Source organism: Labrus bergylta, chromosome 2 (assembly GCF_963930695.1).
Source record: "Labrus bergylta chromosome 2, fLabBer1.1, whole genome shotgun sequence".
Classification (NCBI taxonomy): domain Eukaryota; kingdom Metazoa; phylum Chordata; class Actinopteri; order Labriformes; family Labridae; genus Labrus; species Labrus bergylta.
In genome coordinates this window covers 27545274-27565979 of record NC_089196.1, presented here as the reverse complement: position 1 = coordinate 27565979, position 20706 = coordinate 27545274, and the positions used below count along the sequence as shown (strand labels likewise).

The following is a 20706-nucleotide window of genomic DNA, read 5'->3' as shown; positions in this document are numbered from 1 at the left end:
GATATCGGCCGATATATCAGATTTATATCTCTCCCCAATATCGGTATCAGTATCAGCCCCAAAAATCCTGTAAAACTGCTGCTTATACAGATCTCATTTTAATATAGAACTAGTTCTGTGTCTCGAGGGTTTTATATTCCTACATAGAGTTTATTTCTCTTCGTTGAGTTCGATCTCTTTTACAGTTTTGATGAATCATCTGACGTACAAAATGCTTTTTATTTAACAAAACTTCGATCTGATTGATGGTACTTCCTTTGCTTTAACTTGAAACAAAGTATTTAAACTTTCATAAAGAAGTGGAACTCTTCCAGCAGTGTTTATGAAACAAACATCAGTAAACACTCAAACAAAGGAAAAGACAAAAACATATTTGAACAGGACTCAGAGTTTACTCAGCGAGCTGTCGGTGTTGAGAGACGCTGTTTGTTATGTTGATTGTCATTACGCCTGTCTCCGCTTCTGTTAACGAGCGTCTCCTCGCCCTGCAGGGATGACCAAGGTGAAGGTGGGGAAGGAGGACCAGTCGTCCAACGACTTTGTGGAGAAGAGGAGGTCGGCGCTCGAGAGGTAAAAGTACACGACAGAAGCTGCTGCAGGCAAACAAATCCTCAGCTTCACAAGACATTTTGTTTTGGTCTTTATCTTGTGGTCATGAGCTATAATTAAAGGATTCCTTTGTGGTGCGTTCAAGGACACTCTGTAAAGAGGTTTAATGGACAGCATCACTCTCAATCTCAAACAGAGAAACTGTTACAGGAGCTTAAAAGGTCTGGATATCTGATGATTGTAGAATCGTGATTACAGCGAGATCCACATTTCACTTCTGTAGAATTCAGGTGTTTGAAAAAAGGCGTTTAGGCCCCGTGTCCACATCGCATTTTACTCTGAGCACCAGTGTCTTTTTTTTTTTGTATCAGTCTGAACCGTGAGCGCAGAAAGCTGAATGGATACATTGGATACGTTTTATTTGCAGCCTGATTCCTGATTCCTCTCGTTAGAAGAGTTCAGACTTTTTATTGTTTTATGCACAGAGAGAAAAAGATGAAGCGATCTGTCTTAACCGTTCATGTGGAAAATTAGAGTTGGATATAAGAAAGTTAAAGAATATGACTTAGGATGTATATATGTATGTAACACAAGCAAATGAGCGTCAGCGACAAAATCAGCCTGATTCTGTTGTTTCCTATTGGACTGTCCTAACTGCTCACAAGTGACGCAGAGCGACATCGGCGCACTGTGTTTACCCCGACGCCCCGTTTTTATTTTCCTCTCTGTTGCTCAAAGTGGGCCAGTGGGCAGTGGACAGGACAAAGTGGAGATAGTGGAGATAGTGGAGCATTAATAATATCCACATCTGTGATAGGAACGTTGGGCTTCAACACTTTTTTCGGCTCACAGCGAGACGTTCATTGACGGGCCTCAGAGCGTTGTGATTTCAGTCAGCGGCTCGTCAATACAAAACACCTCACATCCGTTTGTTTACCTTCAAAATAAAAGCACTGGATGTCAGACTGATTGCACGGGGAAACTTAAATTCACAGAGCAGAGAATAAAATATTTAACGGATGCAGTATGGACAGGGAGCAGTGATGTGTCGTCCAGACATTTTGACACTTTGAAACCGTTTCAAACTATTATTGATTATTTGAACCAGCCTGTTTCCTGCTTCGGTTACGATCAATAATTTGTTGTATCAATGAGTGTGTGTGTGTGTGTGTGTGTGTGTGTGTGTTGAATACTATGGAGGCTGGTGAGAAGTGGGCGGGGCTGACATTCTGCTGCCCTTTTCTGATGGAGTTTGAGTGACAGGAAGGTCAGCCAGTGACAGCTGTCGGAGCTCAGAGCTGCAGAACTCCACACTGATGGACAAACCAAAAATAAAATCAATATTTCTCCTTTAACTTAAATCGTTTTTTAAGAATGATTACGTTTTTCAGAGTAAAAGTAGCTTAGACATAAATATATTTTTCATCTGGATCACTTTGAATTATTATTATTGTTTATTCATGAAGGGGTTAACGACGTAACCTGCAGACTGATGTTACTCTCCTTTGCATTTAGAGCCAATGTCAGTTCTTAGACTGTCAGCCTTAATGTGTGTATTGCGATGTATTCCAAAATTCAAAATAAAAGCCCAACAAAAACTGCTCTGTAATGCAAAATAATGGAATTTTGAGCATGTGATTAAACGCTTAATTACAATCATTAATCGCAATTAATCACATTTTTTAACGTATGTTTGAAATTCCATTATTCTGCATTTAAAAAATACAATTGTTGGGCTTTTATTTTGAATGTTTGTACTTTCTTAAGCTGGGAGTACTTTGCTTGCTGTTTGAATTCAACCGTGCTTTTATTTTGAAATAAAGTAAGAACCTTCTATCAAAGGTTTCAAACAAAGGAAGTGAACCAAAAAGCAGTGCATTATGGGTTGAATCTGGCCGTTTAGGTTTGCATACGTCTGTAACGTTAGCATGGCTAACAACAGCAGGCTTCAGTCCTCCTTGCAGGTTAACGTCCACATGCCTGGTTACACAGCGCTATGCCAGTTCAAGCCGTCATATAACTTTACTGCTCTGCAACAGGAAGCACAGAGAGGTTTAATCCCAGCAGCTTGGCTACTACAACACTACCAACCAGTAATTTATTATATTGGAAGGATAAGATATACTTAGAAGAACAAATCAAAGACCATCAGTGTGAGATCATAAATTCAGTCAGTTGGTGAAGAACAAAGCTTTTATTGTCGGTGATGATTGTCCTCTGACGTTAGCTGAAGCTTGAAGTTATTTTTAGACTCTTCAAAGCTCCTCGAGTGTCGGCCGTTTGTCGTCATGATAATCAGAGTTATTGTTCCTGTTGCAGATATCTGATGAGGACAGTGAAACATCCCATCCTGCTGAAGGATCCCGACGTGCTGCTGTTCCTGGAGAGCTCAGAGGTAAACGGAAAGATTTACAGGAAGAACACAAAGACAGACTGTCACTCCTGAATCTTCACTACAGAGCTGATTCAGTTTCAGCAGCAGCCTCACATTTACATTTCACTCAAAACAAGGAACCTCATCTTCATCGCTGATGTTACATGGACACTGGAACTCAAAATCTGAGTCAGGCTCCTGAATGTACCAGCCAGGCAGCCTTCATTAGTGGTGTAGATCTGCAGGTACAGGCACGTTAAAGGTGGAGTCAGTAGAAATGTTTGTAAACACAACATTCAAACGTGGCCCCTCCTCCTGGGCTCATCGCCCCCCAGAAGCTCACGCCCCCTGCAGGACGTAGTGTGTACGTTTACTGCTTGTAGCTAGACTGAATGCTAGCACAAACTAGCACAAGCTAACCACCGGTGTTTGTCACCTGCCTGTCCAACAGGAAGCAGATCAACTCCACGTCCACGGGTAAAAGCCAACAGAAGGTTCACCCTCGTTTTAGAACGAGCTTTATCCACTTGGTGTTTCTCCTCACTCTGATTATATATAACGTCCCAAGTCAACCAGAACAAACCTGATCAGTAAAATCCAGTCAGAGGACAGAGTCTCTGCAGACACAGTCACCACCACACATGTACGGAGGCCCAGAAGGGACGATGGAGCAGCTTTACTTTAGGAGAAGTCTGTGTTTTATTTTGAAGGAAAAAGCTGCTGACTCCATCTTTAAAGAATCAAACAAAAAGTGTGTTCACACTTCAGCCTGATTTAGATTTCTGTGTCTAAACCGTGTCATAGGTATGTGTATCCCTGTAACGTCGCAGACACCAACGTACGCAGCCTGACGTGCACGTCCTCAAAAGGAACTATGCTCCCCGTCTGTGTAATACTCTCCCTGACCACCTGAGGGCACCACAGTCTGAGGACGCTTTTAAAACGCTCTTTAATACAACATGTTGCTGCTGTTTTTAGTCAGGCTTACAGCAAGCCCTGTGATTGGTCGTGCAGCGTCACTTTGTTCTTTTTTCCGCTCTTTAGTTTGAGTTGTACTCAGATTGCTCTTGTGGTTAAAAGCCCTAAAGTTATAGATCGTGTCCGAGGCTCAGTAAGAAGTTATTCAGATAAAACCTTCGAGGTGTGAACAGAAACGTACGTGCAACCGACAAGTTGACTTCAAAGGGCGCCAGGGAAACGTTCCCTCTGTGAGAGACGTTTGAATATCAACTCAGGACGATTTGAAACGGCTCAAACGTTTATTTTTAGAAATGATCAGGAGCGCATGTGTCTGTAGAAAGTCTTTGGCGCTGCTTTCAATGAGGCAAAAACAACAAACTGACCTCCAAACCAGGAAGGAAAAAAAACTCTGTCTGACTTTTCTGAGTCTTTATTTCTTTATTCTGAAGAGCAGCAAAACGTCCCGACAAGGTCAAACCAGCGAATCAAAACCTCCTGCAGCCGAGCCTCTAAAAACTGCTTCAGGGTTTAAGGGTCCGCGGCGTTTCCTGTTTCCTCGCTTTATTTATCCACTCGGACTAAATCCTCTGTAACATTTCATCTTGTTGGTCCTCCTCCGCTTCATCTCTAAGCTAACCATTGGTGGGATTGTGTTGGGAAGGAGCCGGCGGTCTTTGGGTCCAGAATAAATGGCTTGGTGTCACAGATTTAACAGATGAATCACTCGGACGCTTGACCGAGCGTGTCGGCCGGTCTGGACCGCTTAATGAAACACAACCAGAGAAAGAAGAGAAGGGGGAGGGGGGAGGGGGGGGGCGCACCAGGAATTGAAAGCTATTTTAACCCCCCGCCTCCACTCATTTACTCCGGTCGCTGCTTTAGCGAGGGCCCCGGGGACCCGAGCCGTCCCCTTGCTGCTGCCGCTCCTGTTAAATGAGATTTAGAGGAGGGGGGAGGGGGGTAAATCAGCTCCAGCGTCACAGGAAAACCACCAACGTCTGATAAAAAAAGTAAACTTTTCCAAAATGAAGAAAAATGAGGCTGTTTGCAGACGGACGTCCGGCGGTGTTCAGAGTGACGGCGTGAAGAGCGGAGGTGGTTTCTGCACGTTAAGCGGTTTCATTCAAAGCGGGTGGAGCTGAAACGTGGGAGACATTACAATCGGAGAGGAGGAGAGAAAAGAGCGACAGCGGGGTGCGGCGTTTAGGCGAGGAGGGATGGAAGGAAACGCAGAGCAGAAAAAACAGAAAATAAAAATAATTTAGAAAAAATTAGACGGGGGGGCGCCGGGGGCCTAGTGGTTGGAGCGTGCGCCCCATGTGCAGATGCTAAAGTCCTTTAACACTGGTGGCCTCGGTTTGAGTACGACCTCACTCAAATGACATGAAATCAGGAGCAGATCAGACAAAAGGAGATTCATCATAAAAACATCATAAAATATAAGAATAACTGAATGTATCTTGTTTTGTGTCTTCATCAGTGTCATCGCTTACACGGCTTGTTTGTTTGTTTGTTTGTTTGTTTGTTTGTTTGTTGTGTAGTTACCGCGGGCCGTCAGCACTCAGGCTCTGAGCAGCGCCGGACTCCTCCGGATGGTCAACAAGGCGGCTGACGCCGTCAACAAGATGACCATCAAGATGAACGAGTCGGACGCTGTGAGTGAACGAGGGAAGGGAGGAAAAAGGGAAGGAAAGAAGAGAGGAGGAAAAAGGGGGGTTCATTAGGGATTGAGTAGCGAGGAAGAAAAGGAAAAAGGTTAAACGAGAGAGAAAGAAGATAGAAAACAGAAACTCGCTCAGGAAGGAGGAAAGAAGGAAAAGCTGAAGGGAGGTAAGAGAGAGATAGATGAAATAAGGACATAGAGAGGAGGAGGAAAGGAGAGAAGTAAAGAGAAGTGAGGGGAGGACAAAAGGAAACAAGGAGGGAATGCAGGAAATAAATGTTTTGAAGGAGGAAACAAAACGAGGAAATAATGAAGCGGTAGGAAGGAAGACGAAGAAGGGATAAAATATGGGAGGATAATGGATATAAAAAAGGCAGAACAGTGAAGGAGAAGAAGGAGTTAAAGATAGGAAAAGAAGAAGTGAGTGAGGAAAAGTTCTGGTTTATTTAAGGTTCATTTAGTTATTGTGAAGTTTGTTTAACAGAAGGACAGAATCATCCTGTTCTGACTGAATTCTTAATGTGTGTGTGTGTGTGTGTGTGTGTGTGTGTGTGTGTGTGTGTGTGTGTGTGTGTGTGTGTGTGTGTGTGTGTGTGTGTGTGTGTGTGTGTGTGTGTGTGTGTGTGTGTGTGTGTGTGTGTGTGTGTGTGTGTGTGTGTGTGTGTGTGTGTGTGTGTCAGTGGTTCGAGGAGAAGCAGCAGCATTTCGAGAATCTGGACGTTCAGCTGAGGAAGCTTCACATGAGCGTGGAGTCTCTGGTCTGTCACAGGAAAGGTACGAGACTACGAGAGTACGAGAATTATTCTGCTTGAACAAAACTACGTGCGTAGAAAACACCGTTTGTTTAGTGCTTTTATTTGTTAATGGTGATGTTAGCACCCCTAGTGGTAGTTTTCAGCACCGCAGGAGGTGCTTGAGATTGTTTAAGTCGTGTATAAAATAAGCGGCAACCTCCTGAGGATGAAGCCGATGCTGAAGTGTAAAATCCTGCAGTTCCTTAAGTATCCACTAGAGGCTGGCTGCAGAAGCACAGGAAGTCACATACACACCCATTCTAAAAAGCCTGTTTTTACAGCAGAGATGAACATGTTTACAGCCTGGTTCAAAAAAACAAACAGGTCTCAGCTCATGTCTCGATCGGCACACATGGGTGGTTACTATTTTAATGACTCATCTGTTTGATGAAGGATAGGCGTTAATTACAATAAGACACATAGTTGACTTGATTGACAGGTGGGCGCGGTGCAACAGTTTGTCAAGAAGCTTGACCTCAGCTCCAGCTCTCAGCCTGTCGTTAGGTTGACTGAAAGTTAGAAATGGGGCCGATCCAATCTTATATCGGTATCATGTCCGATATTGATGTAATTAACGTATTGGATATCAGACTGACGGCGCCGATCCAGGTCAAAGGTCAAGAAAGATGGTTGGGCACTTTCAGCTTGCACTGTCTTACTTTGAAGGTGTTCAGACTGAACTGTAAATATTATATTAATGATATTTTCAACCCCCGACTCTTCCACTTGTCGCCTCGCCTCCTCTGCAGAGCTGTCGGTGAACACGGCGCAGTTCGCCAAGTCGGCGGCCATGTTGGGGAACAGCGAGGACCACACGGCTCTGTCCCGCGCTCTGTCCCAGCTCGCCGAGGTGGAGGAGAAGATCGACCAGCTGCACCAGGACCAGGCCAACGCGGACTTCCACCTCTTCTCCGAGCTACTGGGAGACTACGTCCGCCTCATCACCGCCGTCAAGGTGCGAGCGCGCCTACTGGTTCACCTTGTTTGGACTAATACGAGCTGAGAGTTTAACTTCGAGCATTACGTCATCGGTGAAGTATCTTCATTAGACTTCATCTATAACTGTGACCTCTCTGCTAAAGTACTGATCCAACCCGCTGTCTGAGCTGAACCACACACCTGAGTCCAGGTCGGAGCTGGACAGGAAGTCCTGTTGTAGAGAGGACTAGAGTCGTGTTGAGTTCACTTGTAGAAGGTGTTTATTTTATAGAGAGCTACAGGGTGACGGGTCGCTGCACCTTTTGAATCTTTATTTGAATCGAGCCAAGCAGTTATCAGAAATGTGGTGATAAATGTGACGTGCAGTTTAGGATACCCAACGCTCAAAGAATTAGATCATCCATCTATAAGGATGTCAAGGACACCTCAGCAGCGCTCAGGAAGTGACCTGGCACCTCTCCGGCTTCCCGATTCATTTCCCGACTTGGTCAATACCGGGCATAAGGAACCCCACTAATCAAGTGTATTTAGATTTGTGGGGTAAAATCGTTTGGTAACGCGCGATACGATCGATATGTGGCCCACGATGATGTCAATATCAGGTCATAACTGATCCAAGACAATCATCCAATGAAACATCATGATATCTGATTAACTGAAGGATATAAAACACTCAGGATTAGGGTCGGTGTCCACAGACAGCGTTTTCAGCGCTCAGGGCGGTTAGCTACCTCTGCGCTCGCTGCACTCTAAAGCTAAAAGAAGTTCAACTTTTGGAGCAAATTAACATCTCCCTCAACCACCAATCAAAATATTGAAGGTACTGTGAAGAAACTCGTCTTTGATGACAGACCTGAGTACTTCTGGATTTGGTGTGTATTGAACCCTGTGTGTGTGTGTGTGTGTGTGTGTGTGTGTGCAGGGTGTGTTTGACCACCGCATGAAGACGTGGCAGAAGTGGCAGGACACTCAGATGCTGCTGCTGAAGAAACGAGAAGCTGAAGCCAAACTGCAGCACACCAACAAACCGGACAAGCTGCAGCAGGCCAAAGACGAGATCAAAGAGGTGAGACGAAGAACAGACCAAGATCATTTCTACAAGAAGATTCAAAAACAAAGATTTATAACACAAGGGGTCGTCATGACGTTTAAGAGTTCATTCAATCAGAAAGAAGATGGCTGAGCAATAATTAAAGACATACATGTAGAGGTGATCTGTAAGATGCAAAACAACATTTAGGATTCAGGACACTCAGGGGGCTGAAGTTGAAGTTCTATATGACTCTGGAGGAGCTCTGACAGCACACATGTAACACAGCATTGGCTCAGTATTTATCCTCAACATGATTCTTAAGTCAGGGAGGAGCATGTTACTCTACCTACTCTACCTAAACGCTTATCTTGTGATTTGCAAAAATCACACGGTCTCTCCGTCTTGCCCTCGGTGCAACTTTTTGTTAAAATATGACTAAAGATTTAAGAGCGCTGGTAACGTAGTGATTAGTGCGCCTCACCCCATGTGCAGAGGCTGTGGTCCTCGAGGGCGGCCGGCCTGTGACTCCTTTCCCTCCCGCATGTCTCTTAAAATAAAGACATAATCACCGACTCAACGCGCTGTATTAATCTTTCTTTGTTTGGGTCTTTACAAGGTCTCAAAACGTCTTCAGTAAGAATTTTAAAAGTGTGCAGGAACCCTGAAATATTTAAATTCAGATTTTTTTAAATCCGCTGCTACACGTTGAAACTCTAAATGACCTCTGCTGCTATCTGAGCCCATGTTTTTAGAAACACTCTGCTAGCACATGATAGCTTTTAATTGACACTGTGATTAATAATTTAACGTTCTTTGAGTGTAGAGACGATGATACACACCATATGGGTCAGAATCCAGCTTTATATAACGAGTGTAAATGACGCCCTCATCTCTGCCTCCTCTGTCTGAGGCTGCTGGCGCGTCCAGGCAGAGAAAACGAGCGCACCTTCACGGTTCACTCAAGTGAAAACGTTGTTTTCTCTGAGTCTGCAGACAAACTGAGAACGACAAACAAGAGCAGCAGAGAGCAGAAAAGTACTTTATTAGAGCGTCTGTTGAAGCTGTCACCACACAAATTCATCCTCTCTGTCAGGATAACACACACACTCTCTCTCACAGCGTGGTCGGGGGTCTGGCGTTAAAGCCGAGGAGCTGTCAGATGTGTTGGGGGAGAACGGGGGGAGTTTTAGGGGGAGGCTGTCAGGAGCTGCAGACGAGGACAGATCGCAGTAGAGTTACAACCAACATTTATTCAGAGCCGACGAGAGTTTTGCCGCCTGTCAGGAGAGTTTTGGTTTCTCGCTCTCTCGCTCTTTCTCTCTTTCTCTCTCTCTCTCTCTCTCTCTCTCTGACATCAGCAACAGAAAACACACAGCGGCTCTTTTTCTGCAGCCAAAAACACAGAAAACAGAGACGAGAGTTTTACTTCGTGCGGCTGCTGCGGCTGACGGAGCTGAATCGTGGCGAGCAGCTGCTACACACACACACACACACACACACACACACACACACACACACACACACACACACACACACTCATCGTGTTAACAACCAAATAAGATCCGTTCACTCTGTAAACACATTTACAGTCTGTGAAGAAGTACGACAAGACGACCTCAAGACAAGACGATTTAGTGAAGCGCTAACTTTAGTTAAAAACAAACTTTATTTTGTACGAGCTCGAGATTCAAACAGGAAGTCAGGGGAGGGCGGACAAACCGGAGAGACGATTTAAGACAACATGAATAATTAACGGAAAATAAAACAAAGAGTGAAAGAACAGCTGATAATCAAAACAAAAACTGTAAATAAAAAACAACCATTAACAGACTCCAAACTTTTAGTCTAAAGGAGGTGATTCAGGGCGCCGCTAGCCTAGTGGTTAGTTCACACGCCTCGTGTACGGAGGCTGTAGTCCTCAAAGTGGGCGGTCCGACTTGTGGCTCCTTTCCTGCATGTCATCCCCCTCTCTCTCTCTCTCTCTCTCTCTCTCTCTCTCTGTCTCTCTGTCTGTCTCTCTCTCTCTCTTTGTCTCTGTCTCTCTCTCTCTCTCTCTGTCTCTCTGTCTGTCTCTCTCTCTCTCTCTGTCTCTCTCTCTCTCTCTCTCTCTCTCTCTCTCACTCTCTCTCTGTCTCTCTCTCTCTCTGGTTTCTGATTCTATCTACTGTCCTGAATAAAAAAAAAAAAAATTGAGCCTTCTTATGGACACAATGTGTTTTCCAGGGTGGGACAGACACACTCAAATTTGACACTCAACAGTAAGACCCCGAAGTGAAACCCCAAACAGATTCTGTCACTGGGAAGGAAAGGGACAGGAAGTTTCATATGAAACACAAAAGACTCGTCAGGTTTTGTTGGATCACGTTTACGTTTACGTCAGTACACGACAAAAAAACTCAAATCTTAGCTCGCTGTCAAACATGTTCAGGGCTGTGGAGAAGAACGTTCTGTTTGGGACAATAAAGTCAAAGTCTCAAAGTTTTCTCTTCAAAAATGTCTCAATATTTTTATCATGAGTTGTTTTTATCTGACAAGTCCAAACAAACATCTTATTTCAAGACAGTGAAAGCAAAAAATACGACTTAAATTACTCTGAGTGAGGAAATAAATCTGCAAATGGGACAAGAACATTTCACTCAAGTGTCTTAAAATGAGATATCTCCATGTAAATGAGAAAGTATGACTTATCTAAAGACATTTGAGCGAATGTTCTCGTCCCTTTGGCAGATTTTTGTTGGCTTCTTCAAACTAATTTAAGCTGTATTTTTGTTTGTTTGGACTTGTCAGATAAATATTGAGATATTTATGAAGAGAAATCAGACAAATACACCTGATAAGATTCAGGTATCACTGGGTTTCTTAAAGATGATCATATGAAATTATGACGTTCTTCTCCAAAATCATGTCCGCCTTGTACAACTCCTGAAGATGAAGTTTTCATCCTCAGCCTCTGAGGTTGTTCAGAGTCTCTGCTGTTGCATTATTAACCCACACTGCCCCCTGTGGGCCACCAGCAGGAACAGCACGGCCTCTGTGAGCCTGCTGCTGTCTCTCTCTGTGCTCAGGCTGAAGAGATGAGAATAAAAACAAGACTGATTCATGGAGTAAGGTAATTTAGACTCAGGGCTTTTTTAACGGATAGAATAAGGATATTAGGACATGTATGAATAATTCAAGATGTAATGAAATTAGCAGCATTTTAGTCTTAGTGGAATTGAGAGATCTAAATTTCAAGGAAACAGCTTTGAGAAGCACCTGAATGAGAAACAGGAGAACGATGCATTCAAGGCACATTCCTATTAGTGACACACGGCTGATAAAAGGTGAAACTAAGGAACATTAAAAACTCTTCAAGCGAGGGTTAGAGAGATGAGGTCGCTGCGGTCTTTTCTGGTTTAACTTTTTTATTCTTCACAGCAGTGCAAAACGTTTTCTAACTTCTAATTGAACTTTACTTTGCAGAGTTCATTCACTTGGAGAAAATCTGATTTAGCATTTTTACTCTTGCTCTTGCACATGTTCAGTGTTCTGTTAAAATTCACTTGGGAAATATATGGTACCAGACTAGTGCTCGGGTTTTGGACGCCCCTCAGTTTCCCAGATATGAGAGCAGTTATCAGGTCAACAGGTGTTGCAGAGATGGAAGCGGGCAAGAGAAGTGGTTCAGATAGAAGTGATTGTACCCGACCTAAAAAGCCTCTGCATGTTTCTAATAAGCTCCACGAGCAGAAACGTGCTCAAACTAGGATAAATATTGGAGATGCTTTATGAAAAATGGAGAGAGGTTAGAACACAGAAAGGTTTACAGACCGATGCAGAGCTGGATAAACACTGAAGCTTCAGTGTCCACCACATGGTGACCTGTGTGAGCATCGACTCTAGAGAGGAGGGGCGGAGGGGGGAGACAGCTCTCTACAATGTTTAGAATTTGACTGCAGTACCCATTTTAACCACTAGGTGTCAGGGTTACATATTGCTCATTTAAACTGATGAATACGAGCAGGTCCTAAATAAAACAAGACACAAAGAATCAGACTTTTCAGCTTTTGTGACTTTACAAAAAAGGAAGTAAGTTTAATTTTACGGTGTGAGGAGAAGTTTGATTTCTGTCACAGTTTGAGGGAGGAGCTCTTTTTATTTTTGTCAGTGTTTTTTTTCTTTGCTCATGTCACCGGATCTTCCTTTTTGGTTTTGGAAGCTCTGAACATTTTTTATTTTCCTGCCTCTTAAATTTTGTTGCGTTTTCCCCGCCATGCCTTCCTGCACCCAGGAGATTGAGGAGGTAGGACCTGCCCCGTCTGTCTGTCTGTCTGTCTGTCTGTCTGTCTATCTGTCTGTGTGTGTGTCTGCAGCTCTGCGTCCACCTGCCTGTCTGCCTGCTTCACTCCTCTTCAGTTGCATTTTCCTCTCTGTCAGTATTTTCATAAAACGCTCCTCGTTGGTTTTGGTGCTGTGTTTTGTTCCGGCTGTTAAAGCGTCACATGATCAGTCCCATGAATTGGTTTGATGAAAAATGTTTGTTTATTCAAATTTACCTTTGGACACAAGTTGTTTGTGAACCTCGGGGTTTCATTTGAGCCTGAAAGCTCGGTAACAGACGAACCTTTTCATGTGACACTTTTTGTTTTCATCACATCACTCACTCAAGTTTGAACGTAATTAACCAGAAAGTTCAGTGAAGATGAATCTCATCATAAGATTTAAACGACTCATTTAACTTTGTGTTTGTTGTGTTTGTTCACTAAATATCAGTAACTTCAACTAATCGACTTATCTGAAGTGTTCAGAGACATTCTCACAGGTGTGGAAAAGGATGCTCCACAAGTGGAATAGTTTGAAGGAGAGATGCACCGGTTAGGAATCTCAGAGCAGAAACCGATGTTTGAAATAACAATTTAGCCGATTACCGACTCTGATACCGATGTTTGTTTCATGACTTCTCTGAAGCCAGTAGTAGTTTGGCACAATTAATAAACATCGGGCACTGACATCAGCTAATGTCACATTATTTGTCGATGTGCTGAAGTCTGTCAACAGGGCCGATATCGATATGTCCAATACCGATGTTGAACCGATGCATCCCTAGTTTGAAGTTGGATAAGAATCAAATTTCTGCAAATCTGAAATGCCCAATGATTAATCAAGTCGGTATTTAAAAAATATTAAACAAAGAAGATGTTGGTTTGCTGCAGGGAAAGTGAATTGGTCACATCGTGCATTTGTTGTCTAAAAAAAAGAAACAAATAAATCTCATAATCTCTTAAAAATTGTTAAAATGTGAACACAGGGTTTTGCTTTATTCTTACATTTTTTTGGCTAGGTCTGAACAAAACGTTAAGACGTTCTGAAAGTTGAGATTCAAAGTATGATCAAATATTTTTTTGGTTTTATGCGCTCTGTTTTTGGTTTTCTTTCAGCTTGCACTTAAAACAGTTCAAACTAAATGATGATCTTTTTAAACCCTCCTGTTGTTGAATGAAACCCCTAGTTGTTCATTTGATTTATTCACGACTGAAATGTGAACGGCCTTCTTTACAAAGTTCAAACTAAAGCTTACATCTAAAATCAGGACTTGACTTCACACCTCTAAAGTTTGACTCTGATTCCCCTTCAGTTTGAGTGTCTCTAACGAAGCTCTTCAGAAAGACAACAACAGGAAGTTTAGCTTTAATTATTTATCAGTTAGAATTTATATTACATGGTCAATTAAGGATTCCCAGGACAGAAATGTAAACTCAGGTTTGAGGCTGATTTATCAAATGTAAAATGTCCATTAACACATGTTTAGAGAGAAACACCAACAGTGTAAAATGTTCCAAATACAGATCTCAGTATCGTCATGTGGTTAACTGATTTTGAATTTCTGATAAAGTGCTACTTTAAAATCCAGGATCTGAGTGTTTGAAGAAAACAACGAAGAGTTCAATCAGTGGAGAATTTATCCTTTAAATATTCATGAGGAGTAACTAAGATTGTTGCTCTGAAAATGTGGATTCAAAGTGCAGATTCTAAACAGAAAACTAAATGTTACTGTTTGTGTGTTTCAGCTGGAGGTGAAGGTCCAACAGGGAGAGAGAGACTTTGAGCAAATCTCTAAAACCATCCGCAAAGAAGTCAGCAGGTTTGAGGTGAGACGATGGATGATGGCTGGATGGATGGATTGAAATATGAATGGTCAAAGGATGGATAGATGGATGGACAGAGAGATGGATGGTGGAGTGGATGGATGGTTGGATAGATGGATGGATGGTTAGATGGATGGATAGACGGACAAAGGGAGGGAGGGATGAATGTTCAAATGGATAAATGGTAAGATGGATTGAAAGATGAATGGTCAAAGGATGGATGGATGGATGTACAGATAACAAAAATAATCCTTTATAGATTACATGATGGATGGACAGGTGAATGGATGGATCAGTGGATGGATGGATGAATGGTTGGATGGATTGTCAAATGGACAGTAAAAGGATGGATGAATGGTTGGATGGATTGACAGTTAGATGGTTAGATGTATAGATGGTCGAATGGATGGATGGATGGAAGAATGAATGATTACAACATGGATCAAAATGATGTTGTATCTAAATGAACTTGACTTGTGTTTTCTTTATGAACAGAAAGAGAGAGTGAAGGACTTTAAAGCGATCATTATTAAATACCTGGAGTCACTGGTTCAGACACAACAGCAGGTAAACACAAACAAACTTTCATTTATTTGATATTTTATAACCTGAGTAGAGTTTAAGGAAGACAAATGACACAAGATGGAGACATGTTGAACTGAATATTAACACAGGTCTGATGTGGAGTTTAACGCCTCATCCTGCAGGGTGAACGATTATAAAAGCAGAAAATAGTGATAAAAAGTCAACATCAACAAACTCCAAGTCATCTGAAACTAGAAACATTCTATTCTCCTGTTGGTGTCCATGGTTACCGCAGAGCAGCTACTCTGTAGTATGAACCTTTGTTAAAAGAAATGAACTTTAACATGAAACCAGTGAAGTACGAGTCTGTTTTGATTCTGAGGTTTGAGATGATGAATGCAGAGAAACTCAGTCAGCTGTTCAAGTTCATTAAACGTACTGAGACGTCCTGGCTGAGGAGGCGGAGGGATACATGATGTGAAAAGTCCCAGGGAGTTATGTAAAATTTCTTGGTCCAAACTAACTAAAAAAATGAAGCCTCACATGTCAAAGCGACCTTTACTGAGATATGTTTGTGGATAAGACAGTATTTATTTAACTCAGGGAACCTGTGAATCAACACATAGAGTTGTGATCATGTTTAATGTGTTTTATATTTTATATGACTCACATTAAAAAAGCAAAAGTTCATTTTACAAAACTAGATTCTGATGTTTTTTCTGTTTCCCTCCTTCAGCTGATTAAATACTGGGAGGCCTTCTTACCCGAGGCGAAGGCCATCTCATAGAGTCCACACAAACACAACAGACAGTCCTGACTGGCTCCGGTCAAACTACACTACCCATAATGCACCAGTCCCCGTCGGATCACCCTCTTCCTCCTCCTGTTAACGAAGAAGAGGAGCGACTCTTTCTGCAGTAAAAGAAAAAAAATCAACAGCGAAACTCAGACTGACATCTTTTCTTCTTCTTCTTCTTTCTGTCTGCTGAACTCTGTGATGCGTTCAAGTCCTGTGGGAATTATTAGCTTCTGCATTTTTGCACTCCACATAATGTTTGCTTCTGAGGGTGATCAGAATTAAGGGTGTCAGATTAAAACAAATGTGAAGTACGAGTTACAACGGGGTAACTTTTAAATAAAATAAAAAACGTGTTGATTTTATGTTAATCCCATGCAACCTGAACGCAGCACGAGTCATGACCCTGGTGATGGGTTTTTTTTTTTCTGCACATAATTAGATTCTATTTGGTATGGTGTCCTTTTTAAACAACCACGTCGCTGTCATTTGTTTATCCCGACACGAGGGGAGCGGAGAAGAGGTGATGGCGGTGGAAGAATCTCACTCTGTTAAAAACTGTTTATGTTTATTAACCTCCATTTCCCTCCACAAAAACAGATATCCATATTCAAAGGTAAAGACATATTATATTGTTTTCCCAGTGAGTTCTCTCTTACGATGTATGGAAGCACATTGTCGCCAAAAACTGAAAATATAGAAGTAAGAAGATTTAAAAAAGTAAATATTTAAAAATGTGCGTTCGCGATGTTGAAGAGATTTTGAAGCTCTGAAAAAAGTCAAAATTATGAGACACTGAATGTATATAAAAAAAAAAAATAGAGAGAGCTTTACTCACACCATCCAGCAACAGAGTCTGAAGCTCTCTGATTGGATGTGTCTTGCTGCAGTGTTCTCTGGGAAATGTAGTTCTGTTTTCTCTCCCAATGCAGCTTCAACTTTTAGATTTCTTTCTGTAAAGCAGCGTGTGTCTTTGTGTTTTTTAAAAGCAGGATTATAACATTCAACAGGCTTTTTATTTTATTTTTACCTTTATCGAGCACTATCGGTTGCCATGGTAACAGCGCTAACATGCGGATCTAAATGGCGTGTTAAGTTCACCTCTCAGTCGAACTATCCGAGCTGTTCCGGAGTCAGTTTGCAGAAGGACGACCGACTGCAGCCTTTGCTATTTTGTGTCTTGTACTTCCTGTCACCTGGTCAGTCTCCTCGCTTTCCTGGCATACCTGTCAAAATAAGAGCCTTTACTTGATGCTTTGTTGCTGTATGACCGAAAAAGTGAAGGCAACACTTTCAGTTTCTGAACGTCTTTGAGCTGAAGAGAGCAGAGGAGGAAGAATCTCACCTCCTGATGTCGTTCACGGCAGGTTTTTAAACATTTCCAGGTCGTGAAAGTTTCTTTATTTCCTCTTTAAAACTGTAGAGAATAACTAACGCCCCGTGTCCACCGACCGCTTTTTCTCTGAGCACCAGCGTCTTTTTAAAAATGTTTTCAATGAGTAGAGAGCGTTCTCAGCAGAAAGCGGCCGCCTGGAGAAAAAGCGCAGCGCCCAGCGTCTTTTCCTCTGAGCGCTCCGCCTTTTTTATGCGAACGCTCCAAGCACTCAAATCTTTCATCTTTTCAGAAAGGCGCTGTTGACGTTATCGCCGCTCTTTTCCAAACGTTTGATATTCCCCCGTAGTTTTAACCTCCTACGGATCGTGTCTTGTACCCACGTCCTCCTCGCTCCGTGTCTGATCGGGTTAAAAAAACAATCTCAAATATAAAACACGCAGTAAAAAGTAACGGAGCAGTGTCGGTCATACAGCGACCGATGTCGACAAACTGTTGTCATGGAGACAGGAAGGACGAACGATCCAACACAATATTTGTGTTACACAAAGTCTAACCATTCAAGGCAGACCAGCAACTCCTCAGTTCTGTAAGATAAAAATGTCAATAGAGAAAACGCTAACATCTTTAAGGGGACGTAGTCGGTAACGTTTCTGAACTGAGGCTGAAGTCTTGAACTGAATCCCGGTGTCTTTCTTCCTCCTCCTGGTTTCCCTCAAAGGAAAAGACTTTGACGGTTTGAAATCTGTCCGTTGAAGTTTCAGAATCAAACGGCTCGTTAGCATCTTTAAATATTTAATTCTCGCAGCTGGTGACGCTAACATGCTGAGTTCGCTGCAGATGAAGGGTTTTCCTGTATAAACAGACTGAAGTGGAGTCAGATTTCCGAGCGTCCGAGTGTCTCCGGAGTGTCGATGTGAGTGATTGACAGGTGACAGAGTGAGTGTGTGTGTCCGTCCAGAGAGCAGCCTCAGACTGTGAGGATTCTTTTTACCGGCTGTGTCTCTTCATGTTGATCAGTGTGACGGCTGCGGTTCAGTTATGAAACCGTTCTTGATTTTTGTGTCGTTGAATTTAAAGCACATTTCATTTTTTTTTTTTTAATCCTGAATCTTAAAATAAAAATCGTTTCCATCTTTTCATGGATTAAAACTGGAGATATTTAAATGATCCTTTTCTTTTGCTTTTCATCTCTCGACCCGACTCTTCACTCTTCAATCATATAAGACTGTAAGTGTTGATTGCTTCCTTTTTTGTTTTTTTTTCCCTCTTTCTGCCGCCTGATGATGTGCAATGGTTGAGAACTTTCAGTTTGATTAGATTTTTATTTTCACAGATGATGAAATGCTTTTCTCTGAGCAGTTTTTTTTAAAGCTCTTTTGGTTTTGACGTGACATTCCTGCAGCTGAGCAGACGTTTCAGAATTTAATTACAATAAAGGAATGTATCTCATCGATAGTCGGTCTGGATTTCAATGATTCTTCTTCTGCGTCTTGTTTTAAAGCCATTAAACACAGGGTCACTTGGAGCTTCATAGGTCTTTTAGAAACTCATCTTCTTACCACCTTAATATTGATTAAGTGTCCATTAGAGGTCACATATTTTACAAAATCCACTTCACCATGTTCCTCTAACTCTAACATGTGTCCCTAGTCTGTCTACAAACCCCCCAATGATGAGAAAAGTCCATCCTCTCCATCTTCTGCCTGCTCCACTTTTCAGAAAATGTGTGCTCAAACAGGCCGTTTGGAGATTTTCCCTTCATGACATCACAAAGGGCAGTGATGGTGGGTGACACTCCTACAGCTAGGTGTTTGTTGCAGACTCCCGGTACATTTATAATCTAAGTTAGCACGTGTAAGCTTAGTTTTAAATATTCTGTTCTCTTCCTCCCTTTAGCAAGTCCGTTTTTAAAATTCCATTATTTAGCATTTTAAATCAGGTTTTATCAGGCTTTTATTTTGAAATGTTGTACTGTCTTAAGATGAGAGTACTTTACATCCTGTTTGAATTCAACCCTGCTTTTATTTTGAAATACACTAAGGCCCTTCCTGTAGATTGAAGGTTAGGACATGAAGTTAAGCACAGAAACAGGAAGTGGTTAGGGATCCCAAACTGAGGTCAAACAGCTCGAAGGAACGGTAACAAAGGTCAATGTGTGATGTCATAAGGTCAGTGTGTGATGTCATAAGGTGGATATGACTTTAGACTCGTCAGCTGAGCTGTCTGAGAGTTTGTTAAAGTGAAATGAGACATTCAAAGATGCAGCAGTGTCCTTTTACATCACTGAGACACTGAGGACCAATATCTACGGTGAGCCTGAAGGGACAAAATAGCATGAGGTTAATTAATGAGTGCATTCATTTCAGACCTTAATTGCTTTGTGACTAACGTGTAAAACGCTGACAGCTGTAATAAAAACATTCAAAGCTTGATCCAAAGGCAACTAGACGGGTTGAAGATCTTAAAGATGTTTCACCTCCTCTGAAAAGGCGTCTTCAGTTCTAAACTTTCTGGTGGACGGAGCTAGAACTGTAAGTCTCTGTGGACCATTAGCATGCTAATGCTAAAGGATGACTCACATGAGGGTTGTTAGCTGAGTCGTTACCAGCCCCAGTCGTCTGTGGGTCGTTGGAGTCACATGTTCCAAGGTGGGAACGGGGCTTCAGTTGTTTTGGGTCAGAACTCAAAACAGTGAAAGATGACGTGTCAGACCTTCTCCACCTTAACAAAGATGGCTTCTTAAACACCCCTGTCAAGCTAACGGTCTTCCCTGTCCAGCATGTGCACGTTGTCATCCTCAGAGGAGTGTCCTTTGTCCTTCTGATGTAAGTGTGCCGCAGAATCCTCTCCTGAAGAGCCCAATAAAAACACTCATTATAGTAAGAATCAAGCTCATGTTTGTTTTGCTCACAAATCTTGATTTCATGCCGATATAGAAATAATCATGTTTTTCTCCTCACTTAGTTTGTGCTCAGAAATGTCGCTCTGCTCCGATGTGATGCTTTCTGCTACTGACGATAAGAAACAGTGTAACACCACCAGAGATAACAGGTAGCTGATGTTTAGCTGCGTACCTGGCCGTCACCTCTGTATCCGTTCACTGAGAAGTTTGTCTCTTATCCAGCTTCTTTTTCTTTTATCCGAGGACTCTGTCAGAGCCTCAAAGTGATAATCAGAGAGTCGAGACTGGAAAGCGTTCACTTAGAGTGTCAGGAGGCTTCACATGAGCGCTGAATATATTACACACACACACACACACACACACACACACGCTGATCATACAGGCCGAGTGCTGTCAGGAAGGAGCCGTGCGTTACTTTGCATCGTGGCTGTCATACCATCGACTAGCTGTCATCGTCAGGCTGCAGGTTTCTGTGGAAGACGAACAAATTCATGAATCTGACTTTATTAAGAGACGCCAGAGCAATGTTCAGTGTGTGTGTGTGCGTGCGTGCGTGCGTGCGTGCGTGCGTGCGTGCGTGCGTGCGTGCGTGCGTGCGTGCAGCAGACTACTTTCCAAAGCTAAGTAACACGGTAACATGCTCGACAAACATCCTGAAACATGATTCTACTTAAACATAAAAAATCGTTGGTGGATTTCTGGTTTGTCGT

General features: G+C 42.5%; 1 protein-coding gene across 2 annotated transcripts in view; it reads left to right on the top strand.

Annotated features, from left to right (window-relative positions):
* The window catches only part of snx2 (sorting nexin 2), a 35700-nt gene extending 17151 nt beyond the window's left edge, over positions 1–18549 (top strand). For both annotated transcript variants that reach the window (XM_020654845.3, XM_065950484.1), the window contains 9 exons: positions 492–570; positions 2869–2944; positions 5425–5538; positions 6227–6320; positions 7090–7295; positions 8202–8345; positions 14360–14440; positions 14933–15004; positions 15699–18549. In XM_020654845.3, the coding sequence (XP_020510501.1) occupies positions 492–570; positions 2869–2944; positions 5425–5538; positions 6227–6320; positions 7090–7295; positions 8202–8345; positions 14360–14440; positions 14933–15004; positions 15699–15749 (917 nt within the window). In that variant the 3' untranslated portion in view covers positions 15750–18549. The remainder of the gene's footprint in view (positions 1–491; positions 571–2868; positions 2945–5424; positions 5539–6226; positions 6321–7089; positions 7296–8201; positions 8346–14359; positions 14441–14932; positions 15005–15698) is intronic.
* Positions 18550–20706: the final 2157 nt, after the last annotated feature.